Below are 21,399 nucleotides of genomic sequence, written 5' to 3' on the forward strand. Positions count from 1 at the left end.
GCCTTTGCCCAGGGTCTGGTTGGCCAGACTTGTGGACCCGGAAGGCATCTGTGGGAAAAGCCATGGGGCCCCATTCAGGGGCTAGACCAAGGATTTCCGGTGACCACAGTAGCGGTCTGCCTGGATGTGTACCTGAATGACCCCAGAGGCCTGGGGCACTGGAACCCCAGCCCCTTAGAAGAGGCAAGTCTAGGACCAGCTTCTCGGCTAACTTTGGGAACTGAGACATTTCCCCTATCCCGGGTTCCAGGTTGGAGGGCTGGGGAGAATGGGGATGGGGTCCTGCCATATTTCCATGGCACACTGGAGGGCTGGGCCAGGGTGGAGACACGAGCCATTAGAGCTTAGGAGAACCCAAAGAGCATAGAGGGAGTAAAAGGCGCCAGCACTTGGAGAACTGCCTCTTCCCCCGCTGCCTGGGGGAAGGAAGGCAAGGGCCGCCCTCCGCCGCCACGGGCGGGGCTGCGGGACCCCGCCGGAGTGGGGAGGGCCAGGCGGGCCCAGGAAAGGGGCGGGGCGGCCGCAGTGACGCGGCGGGCGGGGGGGAGGGACGGCAGGGGCGCCGGCGGGCGGACCCGGAGGAAGGTCGGTGCCATGGGCCCGCGCTGCACCTCCAGAGGGTCCGGCGGCTGCTGGAACCCGAGGCTGGGGCTGGGGGCTCTCCGGGCTCCGACCCACGGCCCTCCCGCCCCCACCCGGACCGGGTGAGGGGCGCCCGCCCTAAACTAGAGGTGAGACGGGACGTCGGCGGGCGGGCCAAGAACACGGCGGGGGACGGTCCGCCGGGGAGCAGAGGGAAGTGGGGACAAATGGGGCCTCTCGCCTGCTCGCCGGGTGCGAGGTGGGAGGGGTGCCTGTAGCGGAACCGGGGCGCAGAGGGGCGGAGCGGGTCTCTCGGGGTGGGGGCCGTGGGATACCCAGTGGAGCCACTCTTGCCTCAGCCCCAGGAGGGGTCAACTCCGGGAAGGATGATGGTGTGGCTGCATAGACGAGTGCCAGGGGTCCAGGAAGGATGCTGAGGAGGGGAAGTCGAGGACTGGGCTGCGGGCCAGAAGGGCAAAGGCAGGTCTGGGGGCCGGAGGGGTTAGTCATGTGGTCCAAGAAGGTAGGTTCGGGTGCAGGGGGTGGGGAGCACTGACAGACGCTAAGAGGAGGAGCGCCCGGAGCTGCTCTGCGGACAGACATCCCGGGGACTAGGTTCTAAGTGGATGTCGGGGAGTGGGGGACACGCGACCCCTCCGACTAGGGGATAGTGATGCAGCGGGCGGGCCCCGACAGGATGGTTGTGGAAGGCGGGCCTGGAGGGAGGGGACGAGGGCTCGGCTCCTGGGGGCGGGTCCCGGAGGGATGCAGCTTCGAGGGGGCTTAGGACGCGGCCGCGGCTTCAGAGGCGAAGCTGGCCCTCTAGCCCGCCGGCCCGCGCCAGCCGCTCCGGGGGGCCCGCGTCAGCGCGCGGTTGCCATAGCGACGGGCGGGCGGGGGGCGGGGGCTGCGCGGAAAAGAGGTCAGCGCTCAGCCTAGCTGCGGCTCGTGGCCCCCGGCGGCGCTGGCGGCGGCACTGGGCTCGCCTCTGCCCACCCCGTGGCGGGCCCAGGCATGGGGTCCGGCGGCCCGAGCCCTCCGGCCCGCGCACAGGGCTCGGGGCCGCGCGCCGCCGCCCTGCACTGACTGCCGCGCCGTGCCCTGCGCCAGGCGGAGCGGAGGCCGCACTCGGCGGGCCGAGCACCTTCAGGATGCTCATCAAGGAGTACCACATTCTGCTGCCCATGAGCCTGGATGAGTACCAGGTGGCCCAGCTCTACATGATCCAGGTGAGGGCGGTTGGAAGCAGGAGGGGGGGCGGTGCACACTTCATGATGGGGTAATGGCAGCAGGAGCGCGCAGGCCGCACCTGGGACGAGTGGCCAGGCCCAGCTCAGCCCCTGTCAGCCCGGCTCTGGGGCTTGGAAGGACTCAGAGCCTAGGGGAGGACAGAGAAGTACCCCTTCCAATACGGGAGCCCAGGAGGTGGCTGTGGGAAAAGGGGCAGAAGGGGCTAGTGGCCCCATCCCCCAAATGCCTGGCCCCTGGTTGATGCTCAGCCCACTTCTGATCTCTTTTAATCCTCCTTAGAATCTGTAACCCCTTGTGGGAGGGAAAGGAGTGCATGAGGAGGCAAGAGTGAGAGGCAGGGAGCCAGGTGGTAGAGAAGACTGGAAGTCCCCAGAGGGTGCATTTTCCTGACAACCCCAGGTGGTCAGGGAGATGGGAATGAGGATCAGACCCCAAAACTGTGACAGAGGGGCAGGCAGGGACCCTTGAGGGTGAGGTTGGGGTCTGATCTTGGGTGGAATGCAGTGAGGCAGGCTCTCAGGGAGGGAAGACAGCGCTGGGCCTCTGGGAGGCCTGTGTTCCCCAGAAATGAGGGTCAGGGTCTGAAGAGACAAGAGGGCCAGGATCTAGCCTCAGAAGGTTGAGTGGGCCAAGTTCAGGCTCCAGAACTATAAAAGGACAGGATCTGAATGCCCTCTAGCCATAAGAGGTGTGGCAGAAGCTGGTGTTGGGGTCCCAGAGAAGGAGGGGACTGGGAGCAGATTCTCAGAAAAGTGTGGGCCCCTTTTACTGTCCTTGATTCTTCCAGCCCACCCTCCAGGCCTCTTAGCTGCTCCTGGAGTACATGTGGCACACTCCCACCTCAGGAGCTTGCATCGGCATCCCCTCTGCTTTGAATAGGGTGGTACTCCACCCCACATCTGTACTCCACATCCACCCTCCCCTACTTCAAGCTGTATTCACACTGTGGTCATGTTATCTTCTCAGTGAGGCTTTCCCTGATCATCCTGTCATAATCATAATCTCAACCCTATATCCCTGGCCCTAACCTACATTTTCTTCTTCCCATAACACTCACCACTTCTAACATACCATGTCATTTGCTTCTGTTAAGTCCCTCCCTCCACCAGAACTAAATCCCACAGGGCAGGCAGGGTCTTTGTTTTGTTCATCAACAGGAGGTCCCAATTCATATAATCCCAATATGCCTAGAAAAGAGCAATCAGTATGTGAATGAGTGCTGGGTTGCAAGCCCTATGGAGGACCGGACAGCAGCTGTGATCCTGATCCTAGGGAACTGCAGGGGACCAGGGTTGGGTCTCGGGGAGATAGAAAGGCTAGGACTAGCGTTCTAGCACTGTGTAGAGAGCCAGGCTGAGCTGGGGCTGATCTGCCCATTCTGCTCTGCCCCGGGTACAGAAAAAGAGCCGGGAGGAGTCCAGTGGTGAGGGCAGCGGCGTGGAGATTCTGGCCAACCGGCCCTACACAGATGGGCCTGGCGGCAGCGGGCAGTACACACACAAAGTGTACCACGTGGGCTCCCACATCCCAGGCTGGTTCCGGGCACTGCTGCCCAAGGCTGCCCTGCAGGTGGAAGAGGAATCCTGGAATGCTTATCCTTACACCCGGACACGGTAAGTGGGTGGAGCAGGCCTGGAGCAATGAGGAGAACAGCCCTGGTGGGCACAGTAATGACCCTCACCCCTGCCCTGTGCCCAGGTACACCTGCCCCTTTGTGGAGAAATTCTCCATCGAAATAGAGACTTATTACCTGCCTGATGGCGGGCAGCAGCCAAATGTCTTCAACCTGAGTGGAGCTGAGAGGAGACAGCGCATCCTGGGTGAGGCCTGGGGCCAGTGAGGGGATCCTAGAGGCCCTCTCAGGCCACCTGCTACCTCAGTGAGCAGCCTCTGACAAGTCACAGCCCCTCTCCAGGTCTCAGATTCCTGGCTGTGCAAGGCTGCCTTCCCAATCCCAAGGCAGGGAAGGGGTGGCAGTGGGGGAGGGGGCTGGCATGGCTCAGTATACTGCTGGAACCCTCCCCTCAGACACCATCGACATCGTGCGGGATGCAGTGGCCCCAGGAGAATACAAAGCAGAAGAGGACCCCCGGCTGTACCGCTCGGCCAAGACTGGCCGAGGACCACTGGCTGATGACTGGGCACGCACAGCGGCCCAGACAGGGCCCCTCATGTGTGCCTATAAGCTGTGCAAGGTCGAGTTCCGCTACTGGGGCATGCAGGCCAAGATCGAGCAGTTCATCCATGATGTCGGTGAGCACCCAGCCACAGGAGGTTCCCTTTACCCAGCATCCACCAGGCACCCCTTATTTGAGCCAGGGGTGCTCCCAGTCTTTATGTTCCCAGAAGCATAAAGCCATCATTTCCCTTTGACTTGTTGGCACTGGGGCAGAGGAGAGCAGCACAGCCCGGCTGGGGGTTCATGGGAGCCTAGCCTTGAGGTATAGGTAAGAGTCAGGAGGGCAAGAAGCTGGGGACATGAGTTCTGAGCATGCAGGCACTGACATTCAGAGATGCTACTTTCATCCGTTAAGCTTCCAAGATTCTCCAGTGTTCGGTGGGTCAAGGGAGACTTAGAAACTCTCAAAAGGGTCAGCAGCCCTAACCAGCAACACACAAAGAAATACAGCCTAAGGCTGGGACTCTGCCATCATTCTCTTGGGGCCCCTCTCATGCCCAGCTCCCATGGCCCCATGCTCTAGCCCTGGGATCCAGAAGTCCTGTTTCTAACCCGATGGCTCCTGCAACTCTGCCCCACCACATCCCCCAGGTCTGAAGGTGGGCCACCTACAGTAGGAGCGTACAGGGGCCTGGGCTCCATGGGACCTCCAGTGAGCCACTTCCCAGCCTTGCACTTTAGTTTTCTCTTCTGTGAACGAGCAGGAGGCTGGTTCGGGTATTAAGAGCTAACACTGAGCATTCACAACATGTAAGGTGCTTTGCTAATCACTCTTCCTGCAAGAGTTCCTTTAACACCCATGACACCCCTGCAAGGTAAGAACTGCTATTCCCATTTTACAGACCAGATGAGGAAATTTAGCTTAGAGAATAATATAGGCTCCTTGTCTCACATTTGTAAAAATACCAAAAAGCATGAATAAGAAAATGAAACCAGCAATATATAACTGTGGTTAAGATTCTGATCTATTTCCTTCCAGAAGTTTATAATTATAATCTGACCTTTATTAGTTTATTTCCTAGATACTAGTTTACTCCTAGATATTGGAGTTTCTAACTTTATTCCTCTGCTTCCGATGAAAATATCCCAGAATGGGTATCATCTTTCGCTACAAACTTCATTAAGTGCCAACACTTCCATTAACTATTAACACCTTCATTAACTATCAACAATTTCATTAACTGTTAATGCCTTAATTGTTAACTCCTCTGAAGAAGTCAGCAGGAAGCTAGTGAGAAAGACAGCAAGAAGCCTGGGTCCCAGCTTTCCAGGGTGTCAGCACTGGGTTTGTGCTCAGAGTTGGAGTGTCCAGAGGGATGAAAGAGGCAGGAACAGAGGGAGGCAGGTGGAGCAGAAAGACAAATGCCCCAGTTTCTATTCCCATCTCCCGGATGGCACTCGCCCTGGCCTACTTTGTGACTCGGTGGGTGGTGTGCCCAGAGAAGCCATCACCCAATGTAGGGGGCTAGGTATGTGGCTGCCTGGTGGCCGTGCCAGGGAAGTTCAGGCTGGGAGGACATGGTTCTGATGCCCCTACAGGTCTGCGTCGGGTGATGCTACGGGCCCACCGCCAGGCCTGGTGCTGGCAGGATGAATGGACAGAGCTAAGCATGGCTGACATCCGGGCACTGGAGGAAGAGACTGCCCGCATGTTGGCACAGCGCATGGCTAAGTGCAACACAGGCAGTGAGGGGCCGGAGGCCCAGGCCCCTGGGAAGCCTAGCGTTGAGGCCCGGGCTGCAGCCAGCCATGCTGGCACCCCCGATGGGCCTGAGGCACCCTCCGGCCCCGATGCCTCGCCTGATGCCAGTTTTGGCAAGCAGTGGTCCTCTTCCTCACGTTCCTCCTACTCATCCCAGCATGGAGGTGAGGCTGGGGCACAGGGCGGGAGGGAGCCACCCTCAGGCTGGACACCCAGGCTGAGGTTGATATGGCCCTGCAGGGGGCGTGTCTCCCCAGAGCTTGTCCGAGTGGCGCATGCAGAACATTGCCCGAGACTCTGAGAACAGCTCTGAGGAAGAATTCTTTGATGCCCATGGTCAGCACCACAGCCCTGGTGGGGGTGGGGGTATCCCTGAGCGGCTCCTCCTGCCCCATGACATACTCCCTTGTCCTTTCAGAAGGCTTCTCAGACAGTGATGAGGTCTTCCCCAAGGAGATGACCAAGTGGAACTCCAATGACTTCATTGACGCCTTTGCCTCCCCTGTGGAGGCTGAGGGGACACCAGGTAAAGATTGCCATCCACCAGCACTCTGAATGTAGTAGACACTCAGAAAACAACTCAGCCCTGAGTTTAATGGGGTCCTAAATTGAATGTCAGTCCATTAAATATACAGGTGAATAATTAGTGGATAAGGAGTGGATAGATGGTTGGTTAGAGTATTCCAAGCTCAGACGCAGGCCAAAAAACGAAGGAATTAATTTGGAATCCAGGAAGGCTTCACATGGGAGATGATATCTAAGCTGGATTTTAAAGGATTGGACGAACTCTGTCCATCAGAACTTTCTGTGATGATGGAAACGTTCTAGCCACTAGCCACATGTGGTTTTCACTTGAAAGATGGCTAGTGTGACTAAGGAGCTAAATTTTGCCTTGCATTGTATTTTAATTTATTTCAATTTAAGTAGGCATATGTGACTAGTGACTACCATATTGGACAGGGCAGTATTGGAAGGAATCTTCTAGGCGTGTTTGTCTGGATAGTAGCAGGACCAACATATACAAAGGCCCAGACATGTCAAATGACCCACGAGAGCCTGATGAGAGAGGATACAGGAAGTTGGGGAATGGCTCAGGCAGACAGCAAAGCAGAGATATCTGAGGTGCCCGATGAGGGGATCCCCACAGATCCCTCAGTCTCCTTCACTGGCTTCCCCCTTCCTATAGACCCTGGAACCGAGGCCACCAAAGACATTGGGGATGGGGCCCGAGCACCCAGGGACTCAGAGGTGAGTATGGTCACCTCCCCCACAACTGCAGTTCTGCCTCTCGGCCAGGCAGGCTACTGCCCTGACACCCCTGGCACCCCACTTTGCCCCACAGGGTCCAGATGGAGCTGGGGAGCTGGGGGCAGAGGCATGTGCAGTCCACGCCCTCTTCCTCATCCTGCACAGCGGCAATATCCTGGACTCAGGCCCTGGAGATGCCAACTCCAAGCAGGCGGACGTGCAGACCCTGAGCCTGGCCTTTGAGGCTGTCACACGAATCCACTTTCCTGAGGCCTTGGGCCACGTGGCACTGCGTCTGGTGCCCTGCCCACCCATCTGTGCTGCTGCCTATGCCCTTGTCTCCAAGTACTGGTCAGGGGTGGGAGGGTGGGGGATGTACAGGGTCTTCAAGGAGCAGAGAGCATGGGGCTCCAGGGACCTAAAAGGCCTCATGAGGAAAGGGGGGAGGAGGCCAGGAAGCCAGACACCTGGGCCAGTCATCCACCCAGGTGGACTTCGGCTTCTAGTCAATGGTTTCATCACAAAGGGCCCTTGGGTGCTGATGCTCCCCACAAAGGCCCCGTGGTGCTAAGACTTGCCAACAGGCCAAGGGGACTGGGAGGAGGCAATGCAGGGCTGGAGGGCCTCCCACCCACCCACCCACCCCACCTCCTCCTACAGCCTGAGCCCCTACAGCCATGACGGTGACAGCCTGTCCCGCTCCCAGGACCACATTCCTCTGGCTGCCCTGCCACTGCTGGCCACCTCATCCTCCCGGTACCAGGGCGCTGTGGCCACTGTCATCGCCCGCACCAACCAGGCCTATGCTGCCTTCCTGCGCTCGCCTGAGGGTGCTGGCTTCTGTGGGCAGGTCAGCAGTCAGGGACATCCTAGGGAAGCTTGTTGCTAGAGCCTTCCATCTGCCTGCCTCTGCTACAGCCCTTCCTGATGGCTCCACTCTCGCCAATCAGGTGGTGCTGATTGGAGATGGCGTCGGCGGGATCCTGGGCTTCGATGCGCTCTGCCATAGTGCCAGTGTGGGCACAGGGAGCCGGGGCAGCAGCCGCCGAGGGAGCATGGTCAGTTTGGCCAAACCCTGCCTCCTCAGGAGGGGGGTATCTCTCCAGCTCTAGGTCTCTGTCCCCTGCAATATGACAGCTCCCCTGCTGCCTTGTTCTGTCCCCTATTGGGCTCTGCCCCGAGTTCTCTCCTGGAGTCCCTGCTCCACCCCCAAGCCTCTCTCCTCACCTCCAAATAAGTAGAAATCGAATTGTCTCCAATTCTAGGGATATTTCTGTCCTCTATTTTGTCTAGAACAATGAGCTGCTCTCACCGGAGGTTGGCTTAGTGCGGGACCCCCTGGCAGATGGGGTGGAGGGGCTGGGCCGGGCAAGCCCAGAACCCTCAGTCCTGTCTGCCCAACGCACTCCCAGTGACCTGACCAGTACTGAGCCTGAGAGTGCTCAGAACAGGTGACGTTTCTACTCCATAACCCACACCCTGGGCTTGTGTGGGGCTGTGGAGGCATCAGCACTGAGTACCCTTCCCCACGCAGCCTGCAGGCAGCCCCCCCAACCACCTCCTCTGGGGAGCCCAGGCGGGCAAGCACAGCCTCCTGCCCACCCGCCGCCCCTTCTGAGGCTCCTGATGGCCCCACCAGTGCTGCCCGCCTTGACTTCAAGGTCTCCGGCTTCTTCCTCTTTGGCTCCCCGCTGGGCCTGGTGCTGGCTCTGCGCAAAACCGTGATGCCCGCCTTGGAGGGTGAGACTCAGGGTGGGGGTGGGTACCACACACCTTTCCCTTTGCTCCTCCCTCTCTTCTGTCTCCCATGAGATGCTGGCATTATTGCCATACCCCCAGTATAAACTAAGTTGCTGGCTGGAGGAGGGAAACTGAGGCCCTTCAGAAAGAAGGGACTTGCCAAGGCCAAGTTCCCAAACACAGTGCTCTGCTCGGGAACAGGTCTGACAGCCCAGGGAAGGGGTCCTCACCAATCCCATCAGCAGATGAAAGGTCTTATCTCTTCTTAGCCAGGACACTCATCCCACTTTATCAGGAATCTGGTGACCTCTCAGGGAGCGCAGTTTGGGAAGGGTTGGCTCAGGGTCATACAGCATGTGAGGTGCTGCTTTGCACACCTCCCAGCATGCCCAACTACAACTCCTCTTTCCTTTTTCTTCCAGTTGCCCAGATGCGCCCAGCCTGTGAGCAGATCTACAACCTCTTCCACGCGGCCGACCCCTGCGCCTCCCGCCTTGAGCCCTTGCTGGCTCCCAAATTTCAAGCTATCGCCCCACTGGCAGTGCCCCGCTACCAGAAGTTCCCCCTGGGAGATGGCTCATCCCTGCTGCTGGGTATGCCCCCAACCAAGATAAAGGGGAGAAGGAGGAGGGCATCAACAGGGAGGGATGGGAACAGGCCCCCCTGACCCAAGAAGACGTGAGGTGGTTCCTACATCATTGCTGACCTCTCATGTCACCAATCCCAAGACCATGGAATCCTACCCAAGACTCTCTGGCAGTCTCTGCCAAGAAGTTGGGGGTAGTCATGATGGCTAGGCTAGAGAGAGGAGCCAGTGGCACTGTCGTGCTAGTGTCTGGGAATACCCACAATGTGGAGGGTTGCTGTACTGGAGGGGGGCGGTGCACAGCATATGCAAATACACTTGTGTTCATGCATCGGTATGGGGCAGGTACCTGTATATGCATGCAAGTGGGTACCCATTTGGCCCCATGAGACAAATGGGCCTGTGTGGGGGTGGTGGTAGCAGGCATTCCGGCAGGAATACAGTTGACTGTTGGCATAAGCTAAAAGGAGACAATGCTCCCCTATTCTTCATTTCTACCCAAATACGGGACAGTTCAGCCTTTGCCAGTACCTGACCAGGTAGGGCTGGCAGGGGAGACAAGGGAGGTGTCAGGGCCAAGCTGTCTTGGAAGCCCTAGGTGGGAAGACAGGAGGGCAGCCGGACTCAGACTGCCACTCAGGTTGCCCCACCTCCCCCAGCTGACACTCTGCAGACACACTCAGGCCTCTTTCTGGAAGAGCTGGAGATGTTGGTGCCCTCAACACCCACCTCTGCCAGCGGTGCCTTCTGGAAAGGCAGTGAGTTAGGCACCGACCCACCAGCCCAGCCAGCTGCTCCTAGCACCACCAGTGAAGTGGTTAAGAGTAAGTCAACCAGCCACCCAGCTGGGGAGGGGATGCTGATTCTGCCCCCCAAAGCCCACCTGAAACACCCTTGCCCCCAGCATTGGCTCTGGGATGAGAGGGCCCCGGCACCCAACATTGGACTTGGCAAAGAGCAGGCTTGGCAGAAAGGAGGGGAGAAAGAGCACTCAGGGGCCAGACATGTGGGCATGAGGTGGGAGGCCACCCCTGACCCACTGCCCAACGTGGCCGTGCAGTCCTGGAGCGCTGGTGGGGGACCAAGCGGATTGACTACTCGCTCTACTGCCCCGAGGCGCTCACCGCCTTCCCCACCGTCACGCTGCCTCACCTCTTCCACGCCAGCTACTGGGAGTCGGCTGATGTTGTGGCCTTCATCCTGCGCCAGGTGGGCTCAGGGATACAGGGTAGGAGATGAGACCTGGACAAGGGATAGGGAGCCGAGAGGCAACCCCAGGCTCCCTGTTCATGTGGCCTCTCGCACACAGGTGATCGAGAAGGAGCAGCCACAGCTGACGGAATGCGAGGAGCCATCCATCTACAGCCCGGCCTTCCCCAGGGAGAAGTGGCAGCGCAAACGCACGCAAGTCAAGATCCGGGTATGGGCCCTTCCCCTTGTGGCCTCAGGAGCAAGACCCTGCCCCCTCTCCCCAGCATCCCTACTGCTCACTACGTTCCTGGGACCTTCCTGGGTGCCGCCCCCACACTGAGTCCTGGCCCTGCCCTTGGGAACCAAGAATCTCCTCCCCTTCCACCGCTGCCCAGATCCGTGCTCTCTGCACCCAGCCTCATCCTCTGAATCCCATCCTGTCCATCCTCTGGGACCCGCAGTTCACACACACTCCTGACCTCAGGTCGGGTCGGAAAAGTGCCCACTACTTGGGCCTCGCCCCTGCCTGGGCGTGGGTCCTCCACAATAGCTCCTCCTGCATCCCTGTCATCTCCGGGCTGTGGGCTCACGCCGTCTCCTCCCGCCAGAACGTCACTTCCAACCACCGGGCAAGCGACACGGTGGTGTGCGAGGGCCGCCCCCAGGTGCTGAACGGGCGCTTCATGTACGGGCCCTTGGACGTGGTCACGCTCACTGGAGAGAAGGTCAGGACATGCTGGCCTTGGCCCCGGGTAGACCTGCCCCCATCCAGCCGGGCAACTCTGGGTCTCCTCCACTCTCTGACAACAATGACAGCCCAGATCCTCCTCCACTCAGGGTCCTGGGGTGCGTGAGGCCCTCACGGGCCCTCTCGCCTGCTCGCCCCACCAGGTAGACGTCTACATCATGACGCAGCCACTCTCAGGCAAGTGGATCCACTTCGGAACTGAGGTCACCAACAGCTCTGGCCGCCTCACCTTCCCAGTGCCCCTCGAGCGCGCACTGGGCATCGGCGTCTACCCGGTGCGCATGGTGGTCAGGTGAGCACTGGACAGGCCAGGCTTCCGCGGGCCGGGGCTCTGCCAGGCCTCGCTTGCCCCACGCAGCTCATGCAGTCCCTGGGCCGCAGGGGCGACCACACATACGCCGAGTGCTGCCTGACCGTGGTGGCCCGTGGGACCGCAGCCGTGGTCTTCAGCATCGATGGCTCCTTCACCGCCAGCGTCTCCATCATGGGCAGCGACCCCAAGGTGCGCGCCGGCGCCGTGGATGTGGTCAGGTAGGAGCGGCGCCACCCAGCTCACCCTGGTGACCTGCCCCACCCCCCGCGATAGAGCTGACCGTCATCCCACCCCACAGGCACTGGCAGGACTCAGGCTACCTGATTGTGTACGTAACGGGCAGGCCCGATATGCAGAAGCACCGCGTGGTGGCCTGGTTGTCGCAGCACAACTTTCCTCACGGTGTCGTCTCCTTCTGCGATGGCCTCACCCATGACCCACTGCGCCAGAAGGCGATGTTTCTGCAGAGCCTGGTGCAGGAGGTGCGGTGGGGGAGGGTCCATCCCTGCCCCTCCCCGCCCCCACCTGAGGTTGTAGGACACACGGAGGCCCACCTGGTCCCACCCCCATGGGCTCGGGACCCTAACTGGCAGGAGAGGCCCCTATGGTCCAGCCCTCTAGTGGTCCGAGGGGCCCCCAGTCCTCGTGCCCAACTCTGGCTCCCATCTGGGCCTGGTGACATAAGACTCTGTGGCCCCGCCTCCGTCTGAATGGCCCCGCCCCCGGAAACCTTCCCAGAAACTTGGGATGCCTAGTGGCCTGTCCCCTAACCGGCCTATCCCGCCACAGGTAGAACTGAACATCGTGGCCGGCTATGGGTCACCCAAAGACGTGGCCGTATATGCGGCACTGGGCCTGCCCCCGAGCCAGACCTACATCGTGGGCCGCGCAGTGCGGAAGCTGCAAGCTCAGTGCCAGGTGAGGGCCGAGCAAAGCCGGTGATCAGGAGCTGGCCAGGTAGCCTGAGCCTGGGTCTGAGGCCATGAGGACCACCTGCGTTAAGCACCTGAGGGGGCGGCTATAAAAAGGACACCAGGCTTCTCCTAGGATAGGGTCAAGGGCAGCTTGGAGCTGCTGGGCAGGCCTGGATTGATAACAGGGGTGCTAGTGTGCTCCAGACCAGGAGTGCTCATTTCACTTTGCAGTGGCTGCGGGCATGGACCTTGAGCTTTCTGAGCCCCAACTTCCTGCCTGTAGAACAGAAATGAGCTGGCACCAACCTCTACCCCTTGTGAATATCACATAACATGCCAGGGGCTGGGAATATAGCAAGTGCTTACTGAATGTTAGCCCCTCCTCTTTCCCACCAAGACCTCAGGAAACTGAAGCCCAGGGAAAGGCAGAGGAAGAAAGCCAGGGCACTCTGGCTCCCAATCTGGGGTTCCTGTCTGCTAAGGGAAGGCTCTGGGTCAGGCCATGCCAGGTCTATAATGCCACCAGCACTGCCCAGGAGCCTGGGGGTGGGGGTGGCGTGAGGGGGGCAGGTGAGGGCTGCATGTGGGCCTGAGACCAGCTGTCCCCTCATCTCTGCCCACAGTTCCTGTCAGATGGCTACGTGGCCCACCTGGGCCAATTGGAGGCAGGCTCCCACCCTCATGCCCCCGCTGGACCCTCCAGAGCTGCCCTGGCCAAGAGCAGCTATGGCGGGGCTGCCCCTGTGGACTTCCTCCGAAAGCAAAGCCAACTACTCCGCTCCAGGGGGCCCAGTCAGGTGGAGCGGGAGGGCCCAGGGACACCACCCACCGCCCTGGCCCGGGGCAAAGCCCGGAGCATCAGCCTCAAGTTGGACAGCGAGGAGTGAGGTCCAAAATGTGGCTGGCCCTGAGTTATTTATTTGTGTACTTGAGGGGCCCAAGTGGCACCTGTGGGAAGCTGGGGGCCCAGATCACTGGCCCCCCCACCCCACACCTCCCTCGATGTCTGCCCCTCGATGTTACTTCCCTTTCATGTGGGGGGCACCTAGCCTCGGGGGAGGAGGGAGCAGCAAGGGCCTGGAGGCCTTTCCAGTGTGTGTAAATCCATGAAAATAAAGCACCTGTAACCCAGCCAACTGCCCACTCGCCTGGCACCAAGCCCACTTTCCAGTTTGATGGGGACACTGCAGGGCAGAGAGGGGCCAGGATGTGCCCAGGGTCATAGCATAGGTCAGAGGCAAGGCCAGGATGGGAGCCTGGGCCTCGAGGTCCTCCCTTCTATCCGAGGCTTCCTCATGAACAAGCAGCCCTCCTCACCTGAGACAGCCCTTCAGTTCACATGGGCCCAGACTTGGCTTCTGCCTGAAACTTCTGCCTTCAGAAGCTGGGGCCACAAGACTGTGGGACCAGGGGCTGGAGGGGAGACCAAACTGGGGGGCCACCTCACTCAGGCCCTCCTGGCTGTGCCTTTGTCTCCCCCTGAGGACCAAAGGTACCCAGGCACCTCAGCCCTGGCCAGCAAAAGACACTTCCTTTGTGACAGAGATCATCCTCCTCATATCTGCTGGGGACACTGAGGCCCAGAGAGGTCCTAGAGCTGGCAAATGGGAAGCTGGGATCAGAACCTCAATCCTTTGCCTCACAAAACCACCTGAGTACCAGTAAGTTTGAGATGTTAACCCTGGTCTTCCCAATGGTTCAGCTCGACAGGCCCAGGGAGAGATAAATACGGCCTTTATATACAGAGAAGCATGATGCAGCAGGAGCAGGGGTGCTGGAAGCAGCAGTGGGCTAGGCAGGGTGGGCAGGGCCGGCAGGGCCCTATCAATGGGAGAAGATGCCCCGGAAGCGAGCCTTGTCCTCTTCATCCTTCTGCCGGATCCGTGCCTCCAGGGCTCGCAGCTCACGGCTCACGATGGGCGCCAGGGCGGGGTCCAGCTCCAGCACCTTGGCAAAGTCAGCCTGGGCCTCCTGTGCATTCCACACAGCTGCGTGTGCCTTGCCCCGCTTGAAGTAGGCCTTGACATTGTCTGCAGGGGTGCCAAAGGGCAGCAGGCATGCAAAGGCATTAGAGGGGGACAAGCCAGCTGGCCAGCCTGACTTCTGCCACTGTGGTCCCCTCATGGGTCAGAGCCCTCCCAAACGGAGAATGCCAACCACACCCAAAACCCCACGACACCATTCATATGTCATTGACACAACAGTGCCCATGACCCTGCTTGGGTGGAGGACATTTGTTCAACTGCGTGTAGGGGCTCCAAAGGGGGGTGACGTCAAAGGCTCACCGTCATATTTGTTGAGGATGGAGGAGCAGTGGTCCAGCACTTCATAATACTCCTGGGCCACCAGTTTGCACTGACAATAGTTGAGCAGCAGCGGGGTGATCTGCTGATCCAGCTGGATCCAGTCAGGGGACCCGGGCTGCTCCTGGAGGCATGGGGACAGCGAGAGGCCAGAAGACACTAAGAGCCGGGTCCCTTAGTTCCAGCTCACCCTCTCCACCACAGCCTCCAGGCAGCACCTTCATCTGCAGGTTCTTGAGGCAGGCAATGGCATCGTAGTACTTGGCGGCGGCCTCCTTCACGTGGCCCTCACGGTACAGCCTGTTGCCCTCCTGGTGGATGACTGGCACTGCCTTTGCCTTCTCCTCATCTGTCATGGCCCAGGGGTCCTGCTGATATGTGCCGGGGTTCTCCACCTGCCAGAGCGTGGGCCACATCAGGTGAGGCCCCGGGGCACCAGAGCTTCCCCATCGGCAGACCCGACCAGCCTCTAGGCTGGCCGGGCCTCTGGACGTTGGACACCAGAAGCAGAACCACTTATTCCTTCACTGACCATTCAACAAATGTTTAAGTAGGACCTCCTACCTGTCCAGCACGAGGCCAGCTTCCAGGAACAGAAGAGTGAACAAGATGGTGAAAACCCCTACCTTCACAGAGACCTGCAGAAGCAGAGGGGCCCCAGGAGGGAAACCTATGGAGACTGTCAGGATCCTGCCAGGCGTTCTTGTACCTGCCCTATCCCAACCCTGCAACGGTCCATCCAATAGCCCTGGGCGAGCAGTCAGGACCAATTCCTGCTGTGAGGCTGCGCAGTGGTGGCTTGGTAGCCCCTCACCTTAAGCATCTCAATGTCAAAGATGAGAGGCTGAGGGTTCTGCTGCAGAGCATCCAGGTCAGCATGGCCCAGGGAACTGTGCTCATGCATCTGGGCGATACCACAGCAGTGCCGCTGGCCCTCCAGAGGGTCCTTGCCGGCTGCGATGTTGCGTAAACTCTTGGCGACAAGCGGATACAGGACCACATGCTGTAGAGAGGCAAGTGGGCACCAGGGGCTCTGTCAGCATGGGCTGCCTGGTCTCCACACCCAAGAAGCCCAGCCCCTGACCCCATTACCACCTGAGAGAAAACACTGAAGTCCAGAGAGGGGCAGCAACTGGCTCAGGCCCCACTCCATTGAAACAGAGAAACTCCCTCCAGAGTCCTCTGGCATCCCAGCCTTCTGTTCTGGCAAAGTCCCCAGCTCCCACCACACTCTCTGGCCACCAAACCAAGCACCTCTCCCACACCCAACACAAACACACACTCTCACTGTCAACTCACCTCCCCTGCTCTTACAAGCTCAGACTCTTGCCTCTTCCTCCTCCTCCTCCCAGAGGTGTAGCCCACAAGCTGGACTTCTCACCATTACTGGGATCCCTCCACATTCTGTTCTCAGCATCCCTCTTCCTTCTCTCCTGCCCCAGCCCCACCCCACTCAGGGCCTATCTTAGGTCTGGGCGCTCAGCGGAGACCTCCAGGCATAGAGGACCTAGTCTTTGACCTTTCACCAGGAACAGCTGCTGAGAAGGTGGGAAGCTGACTACCTCAACCCCAGTCCAACCAGCTCTGCTCACTCTCCCTATAGTCTGCATGGGAGCAGACTGTGGGAGTAACGTCTCTCCAGCCAGCAGACATCCTCAGTCTTGGTGCTGAGTGTTTTGAGCTAAAGATAAACAGGTCTAGTCCTTGCTCTGCAGTCCCTTACACCCAGGTAGAGGACCAAATCCTGGCCATGCAGGGCATGAGGGTTAGAGGACCCAGAGGAGGATTTCAAGCCAACCACCAGCTGTCAGGGAGGGCTTCCTAGGGGTAGTGACCCCAGGAATTGACTTTGAAGTATAAGGTAGGATCTTGGCCAAGAAGGGGACAGAAAGGAAAGGCAGGGAGGTGAGTAGGAGGGGAAGACTGGCAGGAGTCAGAGCCTGCAGGGCTGTGTGAGAGTCTGAGAGTAACTAGGGGCCAGAGAGGATTTAAAACGCAGTTGTGCAGGTTATTTGCATTTGAGAATCAGTCCCCTGGCTGCAGTCTGGCTAATGAAGAGGAGAAGGCAGAAGGGGCCAGGACCCCGATGTCCTGTTGGTGTAGTGCCCTGGAGGGGGTTGGTGGCAGCCTGGCTAGGGCACAGGCCCTAGGATGGGGAATAGGAAACGTCTGGACAGACATTGCAGGCAGGTGCAGGATGTCAGGTACCTTGACGTCGCAGCAGAACTGGGCGATCTCCCCCTCACGCATGGTGGACACGATGGTCTCCCACACAGGCAGCTTGAACTTCTTGCCAATGATGAGCTCCATGGGCTTGCCACGCACCCGGCTGTCGTCCAGCACGGCACCCTCCTTGTCACTGTGCAGAGTCCGGTAGTGGAATGTGGCCTGCAGGCCACATGTGGGATAAGGCAAGGGCACAAACACTCACCAAGCCCCCAAGGCCAAGCCCAGCAGATAGCATGGGGCACAGGACTCACCCAAGGGTCACCACCTGACCTTTACCCCACCACCCAGGGGAGGAAACTAAGTCACAGAGAGTGAAGTAAGGAGCCCAAGTCACATGGTTAGGGGGTGGACGGGCTGGGGTGGGATTCCAAGCACCCTGCCACCAAATGTTCTTTCAACAAATATTTACTGAGCACATACTATGTGTCTGAGCTCTGTGCTAGACACAGCAGTAAACAGAACAGATAAAAGTCCCTGTGCCCATGGAGTTCACATGGAACTTCTAAAGGAGATAAGGCTGAAACAAAACAGTGTGCTGTATACAATGGAGCTAAGGGCTGTGGATCAGAAAATAATGCAGCAGAGGAAGAGAGGGCAAATTTATACACAGGACGCGGACACTCTCTGAGGAGGCAACATTAGAGCAGATATCTGAAGAGAGTACAAGAGAAAGCCCACCAGACAGATGCTGGGGTAGGAAACTGGTGTGAACTGTCTAGGCCAAAAGAACAGCAGTGAGATCATGCAGTGTGTTCAAGATGCATCAAGGCCAGTGTGGCATGGGCAGCCTGGGTGGCTCAGCAGTTTAGCGCCTGCCTTCGGCCCAGGGCATCACCCTTGAGTCTCAGGATCGAGTACCGCATCAGGCTCCCTGCATGGAGCCCCTGCTTCTCTCTCTGCCTGTGTCTCTGTCTCTTTCTCTCTCTCTCTCTCTCTCTCTCTGTGTCTCTCATGAATAAACCAAATCTTAAAAAAAAAAAAAAAAAAAAAAGGCCAGTGTGGCAGAAAAAGAGCAAATGAGGGAAGGGGTGCACTGTGGGGTCACCGCAGTCAAGGGGAACGATCCCACAGGACTTGGAGGCTATGGTAAGGCCATTGTGCTTTTACTCTGGGTGGCTCCATGCAGAGGAGGGAGAGGATCTGACTTGGGTGAGGGCAGATGCAGGAAGGTGAGTTAAGAGGTTAGCACAGTAGGCCAAGGGCACAACGGGGACCTGAACCAGGGTGGTCCGGGGAGAGACCATGAGAAGTGGTGAGATCCCCGGTGCATTCTGAAGACTTGCTACAGGACACGAGAGCACAGGAAGGGCTGTGGAGACTGGGAGGGTTTTGGCAACCAGAAGGCCAGAGGTGCCCCCCACTAAGATGGGGGAAGGCTTGGGTACAGCTGGCTAAGTCTGAGATGCCACCAAGTGATGGTGGTGACTCGGGAGCGCAGCCAAAAATACACCTGTGGCAGTGGAGAGTTTTTTAGAGATGAGCCTGGGGGACAATCACCCAGGGTTGTAAGTGCAGAGAGAAGAGATCTGAAGATGAAACCCTTGGCAGGGGGATCCCTGGGTGGTGCAGCGGTTTGGCGCCTGCCTTTGGCCCAGGGCGCGATCCTGGAGACCCGGGATCGAATCCCACATCAGGCTCCCGGTGCATGGAGCCTGCTTCTCCCTCCGCCTATGTCTCTGCCTCTCTCTCTCTGTGACTATCATAAATAAAAAATAAATAAATAAATAAATAAACCCTTGGCAAGATATATAGATAGAGAAGCCCACACTTTTGCCCACCACACGGTGCTGCATCTCTGAACTCTGATTCCAAATCAGTAAAGCAGAGGCAACCCTAACCCAGCCTGCATTGTGGGAATGAAAGGAAACAGACCTATGTATTACTGTGAGCGCTCGATCACCACGGGATTGTTCTTTGGTATTACTTGTCTCTGTTTTTTGGTGCCACACATATCTTCACTATCTTTACAATGTCTCTCCTCCTGGTGTCTGTTCCATCCAGAATCTCCCTTCTTCAAGGCCATCAACCCCCGCTACACACAGCCCATGGGGACATGCGCCCACTCCCACACCTCTTCTCTCCACTCTGAAAGAATCCCTCTTAATATAACTGACCATCAAAACGACGGAGTTCTCCCTCTGCTCTCATGGCACTGACGCTGGGCCAGTCTAGAATCTTTACCCACCCAACCTTGGCAGAGGGCTGCTCATTCACAACCGCTTTTACTTTTGGTGTCCCCAATCCAGGCCAGGATCTTTGGTTACTTGCTCAATATGCATGTTCTGTGTGACTGCTCTGCTGGGCCCTAGGGGCTGCCCCTGGGAAGCAACCGACTCTAGAGGCAACTGAAAAAGGCACTCCAGAAGGAGGGAACTGCATGAGCAGAGCAGGGAAGCCCAGAGACTTAGGGTATTTGGGGAGGGGACAGGAGAGGCCTGGAGATACAAAGGAGGAAGGTGGTACACTCTTTAACCTCCCAGCCCTTATCTGTCCTGAGCAACATCACGCAGAGAGGTCCAAAACTCTGCCCAAGAGCTCCAGTCTGGCAGACCTGACCTCTGGGCATGTTTAATGGGTTTGCCTCACTTTTCCCCAATTAAACAATGGGAGCTAGTGTTTTCAGAAGACTCTCCCATCTATAAAAGAACTTGAACCTTACAACCCAGAGGCCCCGAGCCTCCTCCCCAGTCCCGGGGCACCCCCCACGTCCCAGGTCTCCCGCTCTGGGTCTCCTCCAGCTCCAGGTCTGAGCACACGCTGAAGCCAACCCCCCCCTCCCCCCCCCGCAACCTTCTGATGATGACTGACGGCCTCCCCGACCAATGCAGCCACACCGCCAAATCACCGGGCGAGGCAGACGTCTCTAAATTCACCCCCTACTTAAATGCAGACCAACCAGCGTCGAGCTCGGCATGTGAGCGGTAGGGTCAGCGGCCGCTGCTCTCTGGGCATGCGCAACCTCTCGCCTAAGGCCTTCTCCCGCCTCGCATGCGCACCGCGCCGCCAAAGGGTTGAGGGTAGGGGGCTGGGCACGAACCTTGGTTCCATCCTGAAAGTCCGGGAGCTCTCCTCGGCCCTCCTGTATCACACGCTTTTGGATCCCGTCCTCCCGGAGCCTTGCGATGATATCCGCCATCCTTCTTCCCCGCTGCTCTCTTTCGGTAACTTCCGGACTCCTTCGGCAGCTTCCGGACCTGCTTCGGCACTTTCTAGGGCTTCGGCAACTTCCGAGATGCCGCCATTTTGGCTGAGGGCAGATGCCAAAAAGGGAGTAAACGTCGAAACGGACTGTAATTGGTTCTCTGCGCAGCGCCGAGCGCGCGGCTCTGACCAGGGGCGGGGCCTGAGGCTGGGGAGGCCCCCCGGCGGGGGTGCGGGACGCGCCAGAGAGGCGGGGGCAGGGACGCGGGGCGGGGCCAGGGACGCGGGGCGGGGCGTCCCCAGCAATTAGGTCATTGAATGGATTTGGACGGTCGCTCCCACGTGGTTGTGTGCCCCTACCGAACCCGTTTAAAGTTGTAGTAGTGTTACAGCATTTCGGGGCTCCGGGACTCGGAGGATGGGAGGCGGCTCCCTCCCATCCTCCGAGGTAACGCCGCTACCTACAGCTACTATTATCGTGTATCCCTTTCTGGCCTTTTCTTTTTGAAAATCTAGCAAAAGAGTGACTTTTGCATCCTGGATTTTTATCTTTGGGAAAAAACAAAAAGCAAATAAATGGAAACCAAAAAATAAAACCAGGAGTAAGAGGGTTTCGGTATTCCTGTGAGTACAATAAGCTCCCAAGAGACTGGGAGAGCCCCTCGTGGGGTCAGGAATGGGTGAGTCGGCCACTGAATCCAGTGTCAGGCACACAGTAGGTGCACAATAAATATTAGGAAATACATGACTGATAGAAATGACGTACTTTGGGGGCTACAACAAGGTTTTTCTTGGCTTCTGGAAACTAGCTGTGATCAATAACAGTAGGAGCCTTCACCCAATTTAAAGGATTAGGTACTCCAGTCAGGGGAATGTCTTGAGACCTGTGCCCTGTCTTCATCCTACCCTCCTAACTGGGAAGGGTTATTGTCCCTGCCCTCTGACCCAGGTGCTAAGTGCATGGGGACAGTGACACAGTGAGAGTTCATTTCCCACAAGAAGTCCCCTGAGAGAGGTGGGACCTCAGAGGTAAAAGGGAAATGTGCTTTGTTTGGTTGGTTTTCGCTTTTGCTTTTTACCAACAGAAAGTTTTACAGGCCATCGCTGCCAAATTCTGAAGCAACAAGCAGCCTGGGATGCCTGGGTGGCTCAGCGGTTGAGCGTCTGTCTGCCTTTGGCTCAGGGTGTGATCCCAAGGTCCACATCGGGCTCCCTGCATGGAGCCTGCTTCTCCCTCTGCCTGTGTCTGTGTCTGTGTCTGTGTGTGTCTCT

General features: G+C 58.3%; 2 protein-coding genes across 6 annotated transcripts; one reads left to right on the forward strand and one right to left on the reverse strand.

The window, feature by feature from the left end:
- Nucleotides 1-67: 67 nt before the first annotated feature.
- Nucleotides 68-13,585, forward strand: PITPNM1 (phosphatidylinositol transfer protein membrane associated 1). Of its 5 annotated transcripts, none has more exons than XM_041722747.1 (24): nt 68-183; nt 1,693-1,811; nt 3,232-3,446; nt 3,532-3,653; nt 3,862-4,086; nt 5,552-5,878; nt 5,955-6,050; nt 6,133-6,240; nt 6,901-6,962; nt 7,057-7,307; nt 7,623-7,812; nt 7,913-8,020; nt 8,256-8,413; nt 8,497-8,702; nt 9,125-9,295; nt 9,948-10,112; nt 10,349-10,497; nt 10,598-10,708; nt 11,088-11,204; nt 11,317-11,519; nt 11,609-11,758; nt 11,839-12,022; nt 12,330-12,458; nt 13,078-13,585. In XM_041722747.1, exons 2-24 carry the CDS (start codon nt 1,734-1,736, stop codon nt 13,339-13,341), a joined length of 3,789 nt encoding a protein of 1,262 aa, XP_041578681.1. In that variant the 5' UTR covers nt 68-183; nt 1,693-1,733; the 3' UTR covers nt 13,342-13,585. The 5 variants fall into 5 exon arrangements, with proteins under 5 accessions (XP_041578681.1, XP_041578679.1, XP_041578683.1 ...); XM_041722745.1 differs by lacking the exon at nt 68-183 and adding an exon at nt 545-731; XM_041722749.1 differs by lacking the exon at nt 68-183 and adding an exon at nt 545-731 and having other exon boundaries at nt 11,371-11,519.
- Nucleotides 13,586-14,171: 586 nt separating this feature from the next.
- On the reverse strand, nt 14,172-20,261 carry LOC121471876 (aryl hydrocarbon receptor interacting protein). The gene is made up of 6 exons (XM_041722750.1): nt 20,024-20,261; nt 16,966-17,145; nt 15,572-15,760; nt 14,976-15,152; nt 14,740-14,881; nt 14,172-14,484 (listed from the first exon to the last, which is right to left on the reverse strand). The coding sequence occupies exons 1-6, from the start codon at nt 20,120-20,122 to the stop codon at nt 14,279-14,281; spliced, it is 993 nt and encodes a 330-aa protein (XP_041578684.1). The 5' UTR covers nt 20,123-20,261; the 3' UTR covers nt 14,172-14,278.
- Nucleotides 20,262-21,399: the final 1,138 nt, after the last annotated feature.

This window comes from Vulpes lagopus, chromosome 11 (assembly GCF_018345385.1).
Source record: "Vulpes lagopus strain Blue_001 chromosome 11, ASM1834538v1, whole genome shotgun sequence".
NCBI classification, from domain to species: domain Eukaryota; kingdom Metazoa; phylum Chordata; class Mammalia; order Carnivora; family Canidae; genus Vulpes; species Vulpes lagopus.